The sequence below is a fragment of the Ahaetulla prasina genome, chromosome 1, assembly GCF_028640845.1.
Source record: "Ahaetulla prasina isolate Xishuangbanna chromosome 1, ASM2864084v1, whole genome shotgun sequence".
NCBI lineage: Eukaryota > Metazoa > Chordata > Lepidosauria > Squamata > Colubridae > Ahaetulla > Ahaetulla prasina.
The window spans coordinates 201,749,201-201,769,228 of NC_080539.1; the positions used below are offsets into that span (position 1 = coordinate 201,749,201).

At 44.7% G+C, this 20,028-nt stretch overlaps 1 protein-coding gene across 1 annotated transcript in view; it reads left to right on the forward strand.

Annotated features, from left to right (window-relative positions):
- DNAH7 (dynein axonemal heavy chain 7) overlaps positions 1-20,028 on the forward strand; it is a 189,113-nt gene that overhangs the window by 105,935 nt on the left and 63,150 nt on the right. Inside the window, exons 39-43 of the mRNA XM_058188377.1 lie at positions 675-894; positions 1,457-2,329; positions 4,431-4,660; positions 10,367-10,697; positions 17,524-17,870. Coding sequence (XP_058044360.1) covers positions 675-894; positions 1,457-2,329; positions 4,431-4,660; positions 10,367-10,697; positions 17,524-17,870 — 2,001 coding nt within the window. The remainder of the gene's footprint in view (positions 1-674; positions 895-1,456; positions 2,330-4,430; positions 4,661-10,366; positions 10,698-17,523; positions 17,871-20,028) is intronic.

Genomic DNA, 20,028 nt, shown 5'->3' on the forward strand with positions numbered 1-20,028 from the left:
CCTTGAGCCGGTGAGAATCAAACTGCCAAACTGCTGGCAGCTGGCAGTCAGCAGAAGTAGCCTGCAGTACTGCACTGTAACCACTGTGCCACCATGGCTCTTATGTGAGGCACTTCCCTAAAAAAGTTGGCTGTTGTGTCCTGAATTGTATCTATTTTCCAACTGGTTGCCAATTGTATATGTAATCTTCAGTGTTCTGAATACGAACATCTACATATCCAAATAAACAAGGAAATTACTGTATTACAGGTAGTCCTCAACTTATGACAATTGAGCCAAAAATTATGTTGCTAAGTGAAACATTTGTTAAGTGAGTTTTGCCCCATTTTATGACTTTTCTTGCCACAGTTGTTAAGTGAATCATTGTAGTCATAGATTGTAAAATAAATTGACTTCTCTGTGAAATTCATTCATACCAACCAGACAACATCTGCACAAGGCACCAGTCCCTGGCATTTTTAAAATCTTTTCATAAATTGTAGTTGCTGATTTTGTTAAGTGAATAGCTTTATTGATGACTATTACTATATATCCAAGTATTTTATAGCCATAGTCTGTAAACCAAACTTATATTTAAAATGCAATACAAAGAATTTGACGAATATAGGAAATATCCAAGTTTCTATTTTGTGTTGTATGAGTTGTCCTACTGCTTTCATCTTTTCAATCAACAGTTACAACTTCCCTTCGGAATATGTTCAACTGACTACACAAATTATTAGTAGCACAATGATTGTATACAAAGAAGCTATGGACAACCTGCTCCCTACACCCACCAAATCACACTATTTGTTCAATTTGCGAGATTTCTCTCGGGTCATTCAAGGGGTTTGTTTGTCACGGCCTGAAACAACCATTTCCTCAGGAACCATAAAACGCCTTTGGGTTCATGAGGTAAATTTTCTATTACTAACTTAATTGAAGGCTCAGTCTTATATTTGCTTGCAAAAATTTTTTAAAATGATAAGGTATTGAATCGTTGAAAACTTTAATAGCATAAGCAATTAACTGCTGTGTCTTGCATAGCTGTTTCTACTTAAAAGAATGCAACAACAGAAAGGACCATATAGTTAAATTATATAAGTCTGTGACTAGCCATACCCACTGCAGAATCCATTTTGTGAATGAATAATATCATCTGCCCTTCTACTGTGGAGATCATGATAATTAAGAGTAAGGTACCCTCCCTCATCATGGTGCTGGCTGAGGATGATAGGAATTGAAGCCCCATCTGGAGAGCATCATGTTGAGGAAAGCAGCTACAGGACTACACTGTGTTCATGCCAAAGTAAAGACATTGATGACAGAAAATAGCTTTTCCACATGATATTTAGCTGTTCCATCTGATTACATAGCTTCTCAAGTTTAATAATTTTTCTTGACAGAATGCAAGTTTCTGTGTCATAGAAATTGTAATTAATTTTTATAAACAATCACACTAACATCTTTTTTATAGGTCCTTAGAGTATATTATGACCGCTTGGTAGATAAAGCAGATCGATCGTGGCTGGTTGAATGTATCCGTGAAGTAGTAACCAAGCATTTGGAAGAAGATTTTAATGAACTTTTCCAAAATCTGGATTTCAATTATGACGGTAGGGTAGAAGAGGATGATTTGCGAAGCTTGATGTTCTGTGATTTTCATGATCCTAGAAGGGAGGATACAAATTATAGGGAAGTCTTGGACGTGGATGAACTGAGAGTTGTTGTCGAGGGCCATCTAGAAGAATATAATAATATGAGCAAAAAGCCAATGCAGCTGGTTTTATTTCGATTCGCTATAGAGCATGTTTGTAGAATTTCACGCATTTTGAAACAACCCCGCAGCCATGCCCTTCTGGTTGGTGTTGGTGGAAGTGGTCGACAGTCTCTAACCCGTTTAGCATCATATATGTCTGACTACACACCATTCCAGGTTGAAATCTCAAAGAGTTATGGGAGCAATGAATGGCATGAGGACCTAAAAGCCATTCTAAGGAGATCTACTGAAGGTGAGATGCAAGGTGTTTTCTTATTCACTGACACCCAGATAAAAAGAGAGTCATTTTTAGAAGACATAAACAACTTGTTAAATGCTGGAGAAGTGCCAAACCTCTTTGCAGTTGATGAGAAACAAGAAATCTGTGAAAAGATGCGCTCCATTGATCGCCAGCGGGATAGATCCAAGCAGACTGATGGTAGCCCCATCGCTCTTTTCAACATGTTCATTGATCGTTGCCGGAATCAGCTCCATGTCGTCTTGGCTATGAGTCCCATTGGAGATGCCTTCCGAAATCGTCTCCGGAAGTTTCCAGCTCTTGTTAATTGTTGCACTATTGATTGGTTTCAGGTAAGATTCTGAAGTACAACTGTGAAAAATGCATGAAAACAATTAAGGCAATCCAATTTTACTCACTTTACTCCTTTCTTTCTGGTGGGAAAATGAGCTGGGAAAACTCACCCCTCTGCAGCGGAAACAAACAACCATTAGAGTTCCAAATTAGAGATAAATTGAAACAATGGTTTAAGCTGGCTTCTATATTCTGCTGTATCTGAAAGCTATTTAAGTATATATCTGCCATGTATATAACTTTAAGCTGTGGCCAAGTATGGATTCCTTGTGGCTTGTTTAATCATTTGTAAATATTGGTGTGATAAAAAGTACAAATAAAAATACAGGTAGTTCAATTCATTTAGTGACCATTCAAAGTTACAGTGGTACTGAAAAAAATGGCTAATGACCATTTTTCACACTTATGACCATTGCAGCATACCAATGGTCACATGAACAAAATTCAGATGCTTGGTAACTGACTCATATTTATGATGATTGCAGCAGTGGTGAAATCCTCTGAGGTCTGCTACCAGTTCGCTGTGCGCGTGCATGTGCGGTGCGTGCCAAATATGTGCTTTGCATGCACATGTGCAGTGCGCGCCAAACACGTGCTTTGGGTGCGCAAGTGCAGTGCGTGCCAAACATGTGCTTTGCATGCGCATGCATAGGGCATGCCAAACGTGCGCATGCACAGTGCATGACAAACACCTGCATGCATGCGCACTGCAGGCACTACCGTGGAGCACTGAAAAAGAAGGCTTAAGAAGCCTTTTCTAAAGTAAGCGAGGGGAGAACAGCTGTGCCGCATGATTTAGATTCGCTAGAAAGCAGGATTTCCTGCTTTCTAGCAAATATAAATCACGCGGCACAGCTGATTGTCGGAAATACCGATTTGTCTGAACCGGTAGCATTTTTTTACTATTGGTTCACTCGAACCGGTAGCTTTTATTACTACTGATTTGCCCGAACCAGTCCAAAATGGTAGAATTTTGCCCCTGGGGTCATATGATCATGTTTGATAATCTGACCAGCAAAGGCAATGGGGAAACCAGATTCACTTAACAATCGTGTTACTAATTTAACATCTGCCGTTAACAATTATGGCAAGACAATTGTGGGACAAGACTCACTTAACAAATGTTTCACTTAGCAACAGTAATTTTGGGCTAAATTGTGGTCGTAAATCAAAGACTATCTGTACTGTTTCCTTAACATGTGTTTTTACTTAAATTCTGATGTTTTTTCTATGTTCAGAGGTTTCTTTTTAAATGAAAAAATTATATAATCCCCTGACTGTATTTTAAAATAGTACATATATTTTTCTTTTTTAGCAAATAGTTTTTGGAGCACAATAATTTGGATTAGGGCTATTGTTCAAAACCAAATGGATAGATGGTTGCCCTGCTCCCGTCCTTTCATGCTGCAGCCTCCCTCACTCTGCAGCTTCTCTTAGGCCAGAAAAAACCCTAAGAACTTCAAATATTAATGGATAAATGTTTGAATAAAATACATTTTCAATTTATTTATTCATGAATTTGCTCTTTAAGCTTAGTGATTTGTATTATATATACATGATAGCCTATTTTTTTCTGTTCAAAAGCACTCAACCCTGTTTTTGCTACTCTCTTTGCTAAGACTGTTGCCCCCGTGAGTTTCATAGAATCCCACTGGTATATTTTCAGGGATGGCTTCTTAAAGCCATGTGTGGATGCCTGCCAAGCTTTCTCCAATCACACAAATCTGTTTTTGTTGCCTCTGGAATCTCTCCTACCCCATGGTGTCCTTGCCACTAAAATTCAGCAATATGATATAAACATATTTTCAATGCTTTCTATAGCCTTAGCTAAGCAAAACTATTTAAATGTTTAAAAGGCCTGGTTCCTTAATCATGGCCCTCCGCCATTTTCTGACAAGGCAACATTTTTCTACAGCCACTTGCAAATGGTACCTATCTAACTTTTTTCAGGGTGGCCTTTAGCCTATTATGAAACCTATCCAGTAGTTGTGCTCTTCTCTTTTTAATGGCTCTTTTTAATCCACGACTTTCTTTGTGCAACACTCTTTTTCCATAATAACAATCAAATGTTTCTCCCCTCCCCCTCTTCCTTAAATTCAGTCATGGCCTACAGATGCTTTGCAGGCAGTTGCCACTCGCTCCCTGGGTGATATTGAAATGTCTGAAGAAACCCGAGCTGGCTGCATTGATATGTGTAAAAAGTTTCATACCTCAACCATTAATTTGTCTGAATTGTTCTATAATGAGCTCCAGCGACACAATTATGTAACACCAACTTCATACCTGGAATTAATTTCCACTTTCCAATCCCTGCTGGAAAAAAAGAGAGCGTAAGTATGATTGATGTAACATTTGTTATCAAAAGTAATCTACCGTTTCTTCCACCACTGCCTCTCCACACACCCCACCCATCTCAGCAGAATCCAACAAGGGATGCATGTACACAGAAATAATATACAGTGCAGAGATCTCGCACAGAAGAAAGGCAGCTTTCCTTCTACCCAAAAAATGATTAAAAGCGACTGTTATAATTACTATATTGCAGCTGCTAGAAGATAACATAGTGTAAAATACCTGATGATTAAATGGTTCAAGAATAAGAATGCAAATGAGAACTTGCTGGGTTATCTAGATGATAATTATTCCCAAGGAAAACTAAAAAGAAAGTTTTATTTTTATTTTTTAAAAAATCTGTTTATCATAGTTATAGATAGATAACTGGCATATAGATAAATGTCAAGTATGGTTCTTTGGAAAAAAAATATTTCAGATACAACTTTCTATTCTCTATTTTCTGTTTCATTTTCATTTTCATTTAAATTAGTGAGGTTCTTGTTGAATTTTATTGAATTTTATATCTTCAATAGTTACTTAATAGGGGACTTATAGTTGCCTTATAGGGAGAGGGGTGGCAAAAAATTATTAATAAAATAATAATATTTTGGGTTTGGTTCTGGAAACTTGTCTTCATTTATTGATTGATTGAGTTAACCACCTTATGTGTGGTTCTTTTCCTTTTTTCAGAGTAGCCTAAAATGCAGAATAAAGTTAATATTATAAAAGAGTGCTCCAAACAATGTATAAATAAAAAAAATAACAAAAATCTCCAGCTGCCAAATCTTGTAAGGATTGCAGCTTCAATTGACACCAATGGCCAGAAACTGTGTTTTGGAAGCCTTTTTTTCTTCTGCGCATGCGCATAATGGCGGCAGCGTCTTGATCTCGGTGGAGACGGCGGCTGGGTGTCGCCGGGCCGTGATGCCATCCTGCCGACCGCCGGGCTGCTTGGCCTCCGGCCCCAGGCTTGTGATCATGCCAGCAGCCGAGAGCGAGGTCTTTGGACCTCATTGGGCTCTCGGCTGCTGAGTGCGGAACCGGAGTTCTCGAACGAGCAGCGGATGGCGGTGGCCATTTTGGGGGTGTGAGGAGACGCTCCGGCCTGACTCAGCTGTTTCTCGGCCGTTTTCGGCCGCAGGTAACATTGGCGGCGGTGTGTTGGGCCATTTGGGACGGTATCCTCATGGGCCCGAATATCGGTCGATCCCCCCCCCAGCTGACTTTCGGCCATGGCTTGCCTTTGCCGCAATCTCCAGCAGTGGTTTTTCTGGTCGCGTTTTCCATCAGCGACATATAGACGGCCTGGCCTTGAATTTTCAACAGCGGCACGCTGGTGCCTTGGGCCCAGCGGCATGGATGGCGGGTTTGGTGGTGGCGGCATGGACGGCATTGACGGCACCGGCGGTATTAGCATCGTTCCAATTGACCACCGTGCTGCATGAGCCCCTGTCCCGTGACGGTGCTATGCCGGGAATCCGAGGGAGACCTTTCCATCTTGGCAGCCGACTTTTCCATCTTGGCAGCCGATAACCGAGGGAATATTGCCATGCCAGCTTCCGAGAGGGAGGTCACTGGACTTGGCCGGACCTCCGGACCCCTTGGTTGTTTTGGACCCTCTGGACTTTGGGTTGGTCTTTTTGGTCCCACGGATTTCAACGGATTATGGGTTGGTACCCCGGCCTGTCTTTTTCTATCTATGATGAGGACAGGGGTGAAGCAGACAATATGGATGGTCTATGATTTCAAGACCCGATGCTGTGCGGCACTGACCCGGGGACTATTATGAGATCTGTTGTCCTACGGGAGCTTGAACTTGCCCAAATGGATTACCATCTTATGTCGAGTCTTGGTGAACTATCGGAACTATCTACGCCGGTTAGGGACGGACACTCTTCTGCCGTTTTATCTGTTACTCTTCCATGAGATATTCGTCTGCCGAGCTATTACGACTGCGAGGTTCCCCCGCCTCGCAGGAATGGCCCTCCAAGCTATCGAGGACCTACCTTAACGAAGGGTCTTGGGACCCAGAGAGGTGGCATGCGGCCAAGAAGAACTTTTGGGGATTTTTAAATAGATTTTTAAATAAGGGTTTTTTAAGGGGGGGAGGGATATGACGGGTGGGGGAAAAAACCCGTTGGGGAGGGATCCAGTCCCTGTGCTAGTTCACGGCACTATGGCATCTGGTCTGAAGGCAGAGGGGGAGGGGTTTGTTCCAGGATTAGAGGGTCGTTCAATCTGTACGGTAAGTGGGAGAGGCAGATATGGCGGAGGGGGGGCGCATCAAGTGTTGGGAGCACGTGCTCGCTGTTTGAAAGCGATCATGTGCTCCAGCCCCCCAGTCCCTACCCATTCCTCGGGCGGCCATGATCCTCAGAGCTTGGATCTTCGGTTGATGTTATGTAATGCTCGGTCCGTGGTTAATAAAGCTCCCCTGATTTGTGATCTTATTCAGGGGGAGTCCGCGGATCTCATGGGCATTATGGAGACCTGGTTGGGCCTAGAGGGGGGGGTCCCCCTTGTTGAGTTGTGCCCTCCGGATTTCTGAGCATTTCATCAACCGAGGGCCCAAGGTAGGGGTGGGGAGGTGGCGGTTGTTATTAGGGAAGATCTAGAGCCGAGGGAGGCCACTGTTCCTCAGATTGCTGGTTGTGAATCCCTCTTTGTGAGGTGGGGCCATAGGAATCAGTTGGGCTTGTTGATCACATACCTGGCTCCTTGCTGCGTGACCACAGCCCTACCCGAGTTGTTGGAGGTACTTGCCGGGGTGGCGGTTGAGACCCCCAGACTTATAGTCATGGGGGATTTCAACTTGCCATCGACTGCCTTGTCATCGACTGCAGCTCGGGAGTTCCAGGCCTCCATGACGGCCTTGGACCTGATTCAAGTAAATGATGGCCCTACGCACATGGGAGGAGGCATGCTGGATCTAATTTATATCTCTGGACAGTGGCTAAATGATCTGGAATTAGATGATTTAGCAACAGAACCGGTGTCATGGTCAGATCATTTTCTCCTTCGCCTGGACTTTCAAACCGCCACCCACCATCGCAGGGAGACGGAACCAATACGTTGGTTCCGTCCCAGGTGCCTGATGGACCCTGAGAGGTTCCTGACGGAGCTTGGGCCATTTCTTGAGGATCTGGCCCATGGCACGGCTGAAGAACTAGTTGTGGCCTGGGAACAGGCCGCGGCTGGAGCTTTGGACCGTGTCGTGCCTTTGTGGCCTCTGACCCAGCGCAGATCTCAGCCGGCCCCTTGGTTCTCCGAGGGGCTGAGGGAGATGAAATGCCGGAGAAGACGCCTAGAGAGTACCTGGAGGTCCATGTGTTTCCGAAGCTGATCGGACACTAGTTAGGTCTTATTCTAAGACCTACGTAATGGCAATGAGGGAGGTGAAGCGTTCTTACGCCTCCATCCTCATTGCGTCGGCAGATAACCGCCCGGCCGCCCTTTTTCGGGTGACCCGCTCTCTCCTTCATCAGGAGGTGCGGGATGACCCTTTGCAGGGACCTGCCGAGGAGTTTAGTCGTTATCTATACGATAAAATCGCTCAGCTCCGGGATGGTCTGGATCGAAATTGGGATGATCCAGGTGAGAGGGCGGAGTCACGTCTTGTCGAGATTGTTTGGGATGAGTTTGATCTTGTGACTCCTGAGGACGTGGACAGGTTGTTGGGGAGGCTCCACGCCACTACATGTTTACTGGACCCGTGCCCTTCCTGGTTGGTGCTGGCCACACAGGAGGTGACCCGAGGCTGGCTCCAGGTGATTATCAACGCTTCTTTGTTGGAAGGGGTTTTCCCTGCCGCCTTGAAAGAGGTGGTGGTGAGACCCCTCCTCAAGAAGCCTTCCCTGGACCCAGCTATTTTGGGTAATTATCGTCCGGTCTCCAACCTTCGCTTTGTTGCGAAGGTTGTAGAGAGTGCTGTGGCATGGCAGCTACCCCAATACCTGGATGAAGCTGTCTATCTAGACCCGTTCCAGTCTGGCTTCTGACCCGGATACAGCATGGAGACAGCTTTGGTCGCGTTGGTGGATGATCTCTGGAGGGCCAGAGACAGGGGTTATTCCTCTGCCCTGGTCCTGTTAGATCTTTCAGCGGCTTTTGATACTATCGACCATGGTATCTTGCTGCGCTGGTTGGGGGGATTGGGAGTGGGAGGCACCGTTTATCGGTGATTCTCCTCCTATCTCTCTGACCGGTCGCAAACGGTGTTGACAGGGGGGCAGAGGACGACCGCGAGGGGCCTCACTTGTGGGGTGCCGCAGGGGTCGATTCTCTCACCCCTCCTGTTCAACATCTATATGAAGCCGCTGGGTGAGATCATCAGTGGCTTTGGGGTGAGATACCAGCTGTACGCTGATGATACTCAGCTGTACTTCTCCACCCCGGGCCACCCAATGAAGCTGTTGAAGTGCTGTCCCGGTGTTTGGAAGCCGTACGGGTCTGGATGGGGAGGAACAGGCTCAAGCTCAATCCCTCCAAGACGGACTGGCTGTGGATGCCGGCACCCTGATTCAGTCAGCTGCAGCCGCAGCTGACTGTTGGAGGTGAGTTATTGGCCCCAAAGGAAAGGGTGCGCAACTTGGGTGTTCTCCTGGATGAACGGCTGTCGTTTGAAGATCATTTGACGGCCGTCTCCAGGAGGGCTTTTTACCAGGTTCGTCAGTTGCGCCCCTTCCTTGATCGGGATGCCTTGTGCACAGTCACTCATGCTCTTGTCACCTCTCGCTTGGATTATTGCAATGCTCTCTACATGGGGCTCCCCTTGAAGTGCACCCAGAGGCTTCAGTTAGTCCAGAATGCAGCTGCGCGGGTGATAGAGGGAGCTCCACGTAGCTCCCATGTAACACCACTCCTGCGCAGACTGCACTGGCTGCCTGTGGTTTTTCGGGTGCACTTTAAGGTTCTGGTTATTACCTTTAAAGCGCTCCATGGCTTAGGGCCTGGGTACTTACGGGACCGCCTACTGTTACCTCATGCCTCCCACCGACCCGTACGCTCACACAGAGAGGGACTTCTCAGGGTGCCGTCCGCCAAACAATGTCGGCTGGCAGCCCCCAGGGGAAGATCCTTCTCTGTGGGGGCTCCTACCCTCTGGAACGAACTTCCCCCTGGTTTACGCCAAATATCTGACCTTCGGATCTTTCGCCGTGAATTGAAAATGCATTTATTTACTCACGCGGGGCTGGCTTAAATTTTGTTGTATTTTTAAATTTATATTCCATATTTCTAAATTTTATATGAATTTTAATGGGTTTTTAGAATTTTAAATGTTTTGAAGTTTTCGGCCAATTGTGTAATAAGTTTTTTAATTTTGTTTTAATTGTATATTGTATTGTTTGTTTTTACTCTGGCTGTACACCGCCCTGAGTCCTTCGGGAGAAGGGCGGTATAGAAATCTAATTAATAATAATAATAATAATAATAATAATAATAATAATAATAATAATAATAATAATAATAATAATAATAATCTGGAGAAGCATCTCATTCACTAGGATTTACGTAAATCATCTTAGGATTCAAGAAATACATTATAAATTTACTGGATTGGAAGAGGAATTTGTAGAAGTAGTGCTGAGTAAAGACTCAATTTTTGTCTTGATAGTTGTGTGGGTGGGTGGATGTTTGGCGATGAAATTAATGATACTCTTATGACAATGTCATTCAGGTTCTATCTTCTGATTTATCTCCAGTGAGGTGATGAAATTGAAAAAGAGATATGAAGTGGGCTTGGAGAAACTGGACTCAGCTGCTGCCCAGGTGGCCACCATGCAGGTGGAACTGGAAGCCTTGCAGCCCCAGCTAAGGGTAGCGAGCAAGCAAGTGGATGACATGATGGTTGTTATTGAGAAAGAATCTTTGGAAGTTGCAAAGACGGAGAAGATTGTGAAGGCTGATGAAGAGGTAGCCAATGAACAAGCCATGGCTGCCAAAGCCATCAAAGATGAATGTGATGCAGATCTGGCAGAAGCTTTGCCAATCCTGGAAAGTGCATTAGCCGCTCTGGACACTCTGACTGCACAGGTATGGCCTCTGTTTCATTCTTGCCGAATTTCTTCACCTGAAAGAGGCAGGCACGCTGACTTATTCATGTCTTGTGTTTTTGTAGAGAAAGGTCAAGACTGGCCTAGCATTAATTTGTTACAGTGCTACAGGATTTTATTTTTGTCCCATTTAAAAGGGGCCCCTCTTCTTTAGAGATAAGACATTGCCGAGCTCAGCATTGTTCTTCTAGAATTATTTGAAAGGTTGAGCAAGTTAGTAACATAAACAGACTTATTCAGTTTCAGTTATCCTGGAAGAGAGAATGAAAGAAGAGACAGAGATAATGTCACTTTGCCTCAGATGGCAGGAGCAGAACCAGTGAGTTGAAGCAACAAGAAAGTAGACTGAGGACAGGCAGAATTTCCTGATGATAAAAGCTGACAACCAGTGGAATAGTTTTCCTCGTAAACCTCCCTTCACTGGAGGTTTTAAAACAGAGGCTAGATTCATCTATCTAAAATGCCTTAGCAAATCCTGTAGCCAGGGTTAAAGGGATGACCTTGCTCTGAATTTGATTATTTTGTTTAGAATTTGTTCTGTTTGAGGCAATTTATTGAAGGTTCTTGATAAGAAATGAAAGGAAAGATTGGGACACACATTTTTCTGTCCATTATAAATATCGTTTAAAAAAAAGTTAAGTGCTAAAACTGAGGTTGAAATTGACCATTTGCCGTGTATCTGAATTAGTTATCAGATACTCTTTGGCATCTGTCAGAATCTAGCAGTGAATGTCAGTGCTCACTGCATATTATTCATTAGTATGGGTGTCCCAAGGATACTGATATAATCCTGAAAAACATTTGAATTACAGTAGTTGAAATTGAAAAATAAGGGAGAAGGCTCATCACTTGTTACACAATTAAATGTAATGAGACTTAATCCGGATTACTTAATCATAATCATATCACCAGAAATCCTATAAAGGATTGGAATGCAGTGAGATTATCATGTGCTTGGAAATAATGGAGAGAATCAGTTCTCAAAATAACTGCTGAAGTTAGGAAAATCACAGAATTCAGTCCAATTGTGCAAATTATAATTTTTCTTTTTAAAAAAGGGATTAAAATTGTTTTTTGAACAAAGCATTAAGAGTATATAGGTGCATATGTGTGTATAGTGTGGGTCTGAAGCAGGGGTGAAATCTAGCAGGTTCTAACAGGTTCTGGAGAACCGGTAGTGGACATTTTGAGTAGTTTGGAGAACTGGCAAATGCCACCTCTGGCAGGCCCCAGAGTGGGGTGGGAATGGAGATTTTGCAATATCCTTCCTCCAGGAATGGGGAGGGAATGGAGATTTTGCAGTATTTTGCAACACCACGCCCACCAAGCCATGCCCACAGAACCAGTAGTAAAAAAAATTAAATTTCAGCACCGGTCTGAAGAGTGTCGCATGTGGTGCCTTAATCCAGCATTTGGTTCATCTCACTGCATACCAAAAGGAGCCCACTAGGCCTCTCACATTCATGCCCAACTCTGTGCCTGGATGGAAGGGCTTCTTATCCTTTTAAAGGCTGAGGATAGGTTGAGATTGTTTTGGCCCAAAAGCACATACATGGATATGTATAAAGTATGTTGGAAAAGAATGAAGCATAAACCGGAAGTAATTTCTGAAACTGTTAAGTTCGGGAAGTAACGAGGCTGGAGACCAGGGTAGTGACAACAGCTCTTTAATATAGGGTGAACCCAGCAACAGGCTGGGCGAAAACCCTCTCCTTTTATACAGTTCTGTTGGAGGTTTTGACCAATCAGCAACGTGCTGATTTCCCGCTCAAATATTTAAAGGTACAGCATTAATACATAACACTCCTCCCCTCCCAGAAAACACTTTGCCTCTATTTACATAAATATTTACATGTTATTTTTCGACGTAGTCACGCAAATAACCTGGGCGTCTCCTAGTCCTTTCTGACCTGCGCGGTTCAGTTCTGGGTGGTGTTTTGAGCTGGTCGGAGGGGCTGTTTTCTCCTCCCAGCACTTTCTCTGGGCCAACGGGCTCCGGATTATTGGCCGACTCTTTTTCTTGGCCATCGGGCCTTGGATTACTTTTTTCAATTTCCCTGCCGCTTCCCTCGGGAACCTGATGGCGTCGCTGGAACTCTGGGATCTCAGCTAAGTCTTGCGCCTCCCCCGGGTCATTGTTGGCTGTGGAATCAAATTGGTATTGATCATGATATGTTTCATTTGGTTCAGTTTGGTCGGTTATTCGTTTCCTTAACTGATCTATGTGGCGCCTCCACACTCTGTTGTCGGGTAGCTCTACCACGTATGATTTTGGGCCAGTTACTTTAATTATTTGTCCTGTGAGCCAACTAGGGCCGTCCCCATAGTTTCGAGCCCACACCGGGTCGCCTATGCTCATTTCCCTGGTCTTTTCTAGTTTTCCCTTGTAACCCTCTGGTGTGTAATGGGGATTCAAACGGTCCAGTGGGCACCGGAGTTTCCGTCCCATTAGCAATTCGGCTGGGCTTTTCCCGGTGGCCGTGCTTGGGGTTCTGTGCTGGATGGCTAGGAAAAAGTCTATTTTGTTTGCCAGTCACCTGGCTTTAGCCTGACACTGCCTCCTTAGCGCCCGGGACGGAACGCTCTGCAAGGCCATTCGACGCAGGGTGAAAAGGCGCAGAGAGGGCATGTCGGATGCCTTCCTCTGCCAGGTATTCTTCAAACTGGGCTGCCGTGAATTGAGGCCCATTGTCGGACACCAGCGTGTCCGGCAATCCGTGAGTTGCGAATAGGTGGCGCAAGGTTGCGATTACTGCCCGGCCGTAGTGGATTTCATGAGTATGACCTCCAACCATTTAGAAAATGCATCCACAACTATTAGGAATGTTTGGCCGTGAAAGGGGCCAGCAAAATCAATGTGGATTCTTGACCAGGGCCCTTGGGGCTTTTCCCATTCTCTGACTGGGGCCGTTGGGGGTAGAGGTCTGGATTCTTGGCAAGCCTGACATTTCCCTACCCTTTCAGCAATCTCTCATCCCATGAGTGGCCACCATACATAGCTTCTGGCTAACCCCTTCATCCTTACGATCCCTGGGTGACCCTCGTGGAGGAGGTCCAATACCTTTCCCCTTAACTTTTCAGGAATTATTACACGATCACCCCATAACAGACACCCCCCTTGAGCTGAGAGCTCATCTCGTTTTTGACAAATTCTTTGAACCTTTCGCCCGCGCAGAGCTGGCCACCCTCTCTGTACCCAACCGAGTACAGTCCTTAACACAATGTCCCGGTATGATGCCCGAGCCACTTCCTTAGATGTGACTGGGCCAGAGTCCAAAGAGTCAATAAGTAGGATGGGTGTCCCTGGAGTGGGGTCTCGGTCGCCCCGGTAGTGGGCATCGCTTAACGCGCCTGCATGCCCCACTTCTTTTCCTGGTCGATGTTGCAGCTTGTACGAATAAGCGGCTAAGAATATAGTCCATCGGGTCAATGATGAAAAGTGCCACAGGCGTTGGGCGGTCGCCAGCCAGTATTCCTAGTAGCGGTCTGTGGTCAGTCACGATTTCGAAATTCCGCCCAAATACATACTCATGGAATTTCTTGACCCCTGACACAATGGCTAGTGCTTCTTTGTCTAATTGGCTGTAGTTCCTCTCTGGGGAGGACATCGTTCTAGAGTAGAACGCTATAGGGGCTTCTGTGCCGTTTGGAAGTCTATGGCTGAGTACAGCCCCCACCCCATAAGGGGAGGCATCGCAAACCAACACTAGGGGTAATGAGTCGTGATATTGGATGAGCAGGCTATCACTTGAGAGCAGGTTCTTTACTGCTTCAAAAGCCCTATTTTCTGACTTTCCCCAAGACCAAACAGTATTTTTTCCTAAGAGCCTATGCAGCGGTTCCGCAACGGTTGCTTTGTTCTTTAAAAAAACCGAAAATTAACCAATCCAGGAATGCCTGCAGCTCTGCTTTGTTTTTGGGCGCTGGAGCCTTCCTAATTGCCTTAACCTTGCTCTCAGTAGGGTGAATTCCTTTCTTGTCTATCCGTAGCCCAAGAAATCGACGGATTCGACCCGATCTGGCATTTGTTTGTCTTGACTTTTAACCGCTGTCCGGAAAATGCTCAAGACCTTTCTTAACCGCCTCCCCAATTCCTCCATGTTTTCCCTGAAATTAGGACATCATCAAGTAGGAACTACCCTGGGAGCCCTTGCAGTAGTCGCTCCATCAGGTTTTGGAACAGCCCTGGTGCCACACTAACCCCAAATTGCAATCGGTGCACTTGAAGGCCCCCTGTGCGTCTACAATCGCTTGGGCTTCGCCAGCGGGCGTCTACTGGCAGTTGTTGGTAGGCTTGGGCCAAGTCTAACTTTGCAAAGACTTGCCCTTGCCCCAAAGAGTGCAATAAGTGTTGCACCACGGGAACCGGTAAGCGCTTTTCTGTAAGGCTTTGTTAAGCGCCGCCTTGTAGTCAGCGCAAATTCTAATTGATGGGGTGATTTATTGGCGCCTCCCACTTTGCGTGATCGACTGGCACCAAAATCCCTGATTAATGAGCTTATCCAGCTCCTTATCAATTTTGGTTTTAGGGCAAAAGGGACTCTCCTCGCCTTAAGCCTAATGGGGGCTACCTGGGGGTCTAAGTTGAAGGAAATAGGGGTCCCTTTGTACTTGCCCAGGCAGTCCTTGAAGACATCTTCGAACTCGTTAAAGAGAATGTCTTTCAGGTTACAGTCACTTCGGTAGATGCCAGTCACTCCCATGCCCAGGGCACGAAACCAGTCTAGTCCCAACAGACTGGGCAGAGTTCCTTCGACGATCGTGATGGGCAGGGTCTTTTTATGTGGACCATACTCTACTCGGACGGAGGTGGTCCCTCGAACAGGGATGCGATTCCCCTGGTAGTCGTGCACTCGTAGTCGTTGTGCTTGCAGGTGGCGCTTCGCGACGGACGGCAGCGACTTCGCCAGAGTGTCCCAGGACATGATGGTGATCGCTGATCCCGTGTCTACTTCAAGCCTGCACCGTACTCCCTCTATCTTGGGCTTTGTGAAAATCTTCTTTTCCACTTTGGTTGAGGCGCGGCCTATAATGACAGTCGTTTGGTTAGACTTCGCGCCTTTCTTGTTTGAACCAATCGCGGGCCGCCTTTCCGGTTCCGCGTTTTGATTGGCCGATTTGAATTTTCGGCGGGAAGGTTGGGCCGCTCTGCAGACCTGAGCTAAGTGCCCTTTCTTCCCACACCGCCGGCATGTTGCGTCTTTAAACCTGCAGCGTTGGCGCTGATGCTGCCCTCCGCAGCTTCCGCACTCGTCACGGTCCTCAATGTCGCGTTTCTCGGTCCGGCAGACTCCTTCCTCATCCTCGCCTCACCGCCGGATTCGGACTGAATCTCCTCCTGGTGTACTGGCGTTGGCTTTGCGCTCGCCTTGGATTGAAGAGGCTTTTGCAGGGTCTCTGCTGCTTTAGTAGACATTTCGTGTGCTCTGGCTTCGTCCAGAGCGTTGGCTAGTGTCAGGTTGCTCTTGGCTAGCAGCCGTCGCCGTAGGCGGATGTCCTTGACCCCTCGGATGAGTTGCTCGAGTAGCACCTCGTCTAGGTCTCGGTATCCGCAGTCCTTGGATGCCCTTCTTAAAGCGGCCATGTAGTCACCGATGGACTCGCCCTCCATCTGTCTCGTTCTCCAATTCAACCCGCTGCACGTATTTGGACGGCGTCGGCGCGAAATGGTTCTTCAGCAAAGTCTGCAGAGTCGGCCACGATACCGATTGTATCGGCGTTGGCTCTGCCAGGGCTTCCGCAATCTCGATTACCTCCGGCCCGCAATGGCTTAAGTAAGCCCGTTTGCGGTTATCAGATCCTGTAGTTCGTTGGCTTCTAGAAAGCTTTGAAGCGGGTCATATCGTTCCCCATTTCTCCTTGCCGGGTTATGCAGTGCGGGTGGCGTGTTTGCCATTTCCGCGTTTCTGCCCTGAGTTTGCTGGGTTCGGAACTATCGTGCTTCAGCTCGGTTCTGGTTCTCCTTAGCCTCGAGATCCCACCTTCGTCGCCAATGTTAAGTTCGGGAAGTAACGAGGCTGGAGACCAGGGTAGTGACAACAGCTCTTTAATATAGGGTGAACCCAGCAACAGGCTGGGCGAAAACCCTCTCCTTTTATACAGTTCTGTTGGAGGTTTTGACCAATCAGCAACGTGCTGATTTCCCGCTCAAATATTTAAAGGTACAGCATTAATACATAACAGAAACAGTTATTCTCTGTGACATGATAGAAACATGAATGCTTTTTTAAAAAAAAGGGGAATAATGCTGATATTCTGCATAGTACAAAAATAAATTTTCTTCTGGATTTGAAACAATTTTTTTTTTTACACAAATTCAAAAATAAATTACTTTTCACAATCTTTGTGAAGACGAATTTTTAGAGAAATTCTTATGGGATTGGTATGTATTTCTTGCACCTATCTTAGTTAAGAAGGTGGTTGAGGGATGGGTAAGATGTGTGATAAAAAGGAAAAAAGATGTGGAAACAGCATCTTTGGCCATCTCACAAACCACTAATGGTCCTACTTTCAGGCTTGTAACGTAAAAATATGCAACGGAGAAGGAAAAAGGAGTTCAGAGGGAAAAGGTAAAGAAGAGATTGTGATTCTTCTAATGGCTAGCAAAAGTGGAAATGGGCTTGTGGTCACCTGATTGGAAGTCCTTCTTATTTGTCATGGGATCCTTAGTTTTGATGTACTTTGAAAAAAATTCAGGTAGTCTGTCATTAGAATATGATGACATTTCTCTCAATGTTGTTTTCAAAATTAAAAATGCAATAGGATTTATTTATTTTTTTGGCTCCAATCTAATCTTTTGAATATAGGATATCACTGTTGTCAAGTCCATGAAGAGCCCCCCTGCTGGTGTGAAACTTGTCATGGAAGCCATTTGCATCCTGAAAGGAATTAAGGCAGATAAAATTCCAGATCCAACAGGCACTGGAAAAAAGATGGAAGACTTCTGGGGCCCAGCTAAGAAACTCCTTGGGGATATGAGATTTCTGCAATCACTTCATGAATATGATAAGGACAACATACCTCCAGCTTACATGAATATAATTAGAAAACAGTACATCACTAATCCAGAGTTTGTTCCTGAAAAAGTTCGGAATGCTTCCACAGCTGCAGAAGGGTTGTGCAAATGGGTCATAGCCATGGACTCCTATGATAAGTAAGTAATGGTTTCAAAACATAATGTAAATGAAGAACATTGGGCTGGCCCAGGGGTGGGTTCTACTTACCTCTACTGGTTCGCAATGGGATTGCATGCACAGACATCCAGGTTGGTGGGTGGAGCCTCCCGCCGATTTTACTACCGGTTCTAGGGAACCGGCCTGAAACGGGGCAACCCACCACTGGGTTGGCCTACAAGGAAATGACTGTTGTGACTGTTTCTTCTCCCCAAGGGGTGATAGAAATTTGCAGGAATATATATACAGTTTTCTTTACAAATACAGTATACAGTTTCATATATATATATACATACATACATACATACATACATACATACATACATACATACATACAGTTTCCTTTACAAATAGAGAATGTGGCAACATCATGTTGTTTTCTGTGTATTTCCAAATACATGTAGGAGCTGGCAGCCATCCAGAGTCATATGAATTAATTTTGCACATTTGCCATTTACAGAAATTTGTACTTTTTGTACTAGTTACTGTATACCCACAATTCTCTTTTCCTTCTAGTGCTGTATCTACAGCCCTGGTCCTGAGTTGGGAGCTGATTCCCCCAGGGAATTCCCAAGCAGGATCTCTTTTGGTTCTTAGTTCAAACAAGCCTGTTGCCATGAATGCCACCAGCAAGGGACGCCGAAGGGTATTTTCCTTGCTTTCTGGGGCATCTAAAAATGAAAATAATAAAGAATCCTGTACGTATAACACTAGTACAATGATAACATTAAACGACACTAAGCTATTTTACTCAGTGGTTTGGAATCTTCCGGTCTATCTTCTCCCTTGTAAAATTGATCAAGTGGTCTCTTTAATGATATAGAAGACTTTTAAAACCCAAACAGTCCAACTTTGTAAAATCCAAACAGTCCATCTCCTTGTCTTGATAAATGGACTCAAATCAAACAGCTTTCTCTAACAATTGGCAACTCCAAATCTCAACCAACAAATGCTCTGTCTTATACATTGGCAAAAAAAATCAGAACACAAAATACAAGCTGGACGGATACAGCCTAACAGACAACCCTCATTCTGTCAAAGACCTTGCAGTACTCATCTCAAATGATCTAAGTGCCAGAGCTCACTGTAACAGCATTGCTAAAAAAGCATTAAGAGTTGTTAACCTAATCTTGCATAGTTTCTTCTCCGGTAATATTGAACTGCAAACTAGGGCATACAAAACTTTTGCCAGACCAATTCTTGAATACAGCTCATCTGTCTGGAACCCACACTACATATCGGACATTAATACAATTGAACGAGTCCAGAGATATTTCACAAGAAGAGTCCTCCACTCCTCTGCTCACAACAAAATACCTTATGCCACCACACTTGAAATTTTGGGCTCAGACAGCTTAGAATTTTGCTGTCTTTGGTCTGACCTAAGCATAGTACATAAAATTATCTGCTACAATGTCCTACCAGCCAATGAATACTTCAGCTTCAGCCAAAGCAATACAAGAGCATACAATAGATACAAACTTATGGTAAACCAATTCAAACTAGACTGCAGGAAATACAACTTGTTTTTCTCTCCCTTCTGTTCCTCCTCTTTCTCACTACTCGTAAATCTTAACATCAACATCAGAATACTTAGAATATTAAGTAAATGTTTCCTACCTCTTCCTACCAACTCTGCCTCTATTTTAGCTTCCATCTCAGCTAATCCTTTTCTTGCATCCTGTTGTTTAGCTTAAGAAACTTTCCCAGCTTGCGTTAACTATTGGGTTGCATGATTATGTTTATATATATATATATATATGTTTAACAGAACATTTGAGCAGCATTTTATGGTCGGAATCCGACCTTCAGGCTCCTATGGTTTTTTTTTTTTTACATAACAAGTGAACAGATAGCAGATTTACATATATTTATTTATATTTACATATATTTTATTTATATCCTGCTTTTATTATTTTAATAAATAATTCAAGGCAGCAAACATACATAATACGCCTTCTTCCTTCTAGTTTCTTCACAACAAGAACCTTGTGAGGTAGACTGGCCTGAGAGAATGTGACTTACCTAAGGTTACCCAGCTGCCTTTCATGTCTAAGACTGAACTAGAAATCACAGTCTCTTGGTTTCTAGACCAGCACCTTAACCATTAGGCCAAACTGGTTCTCACATATCTATCTG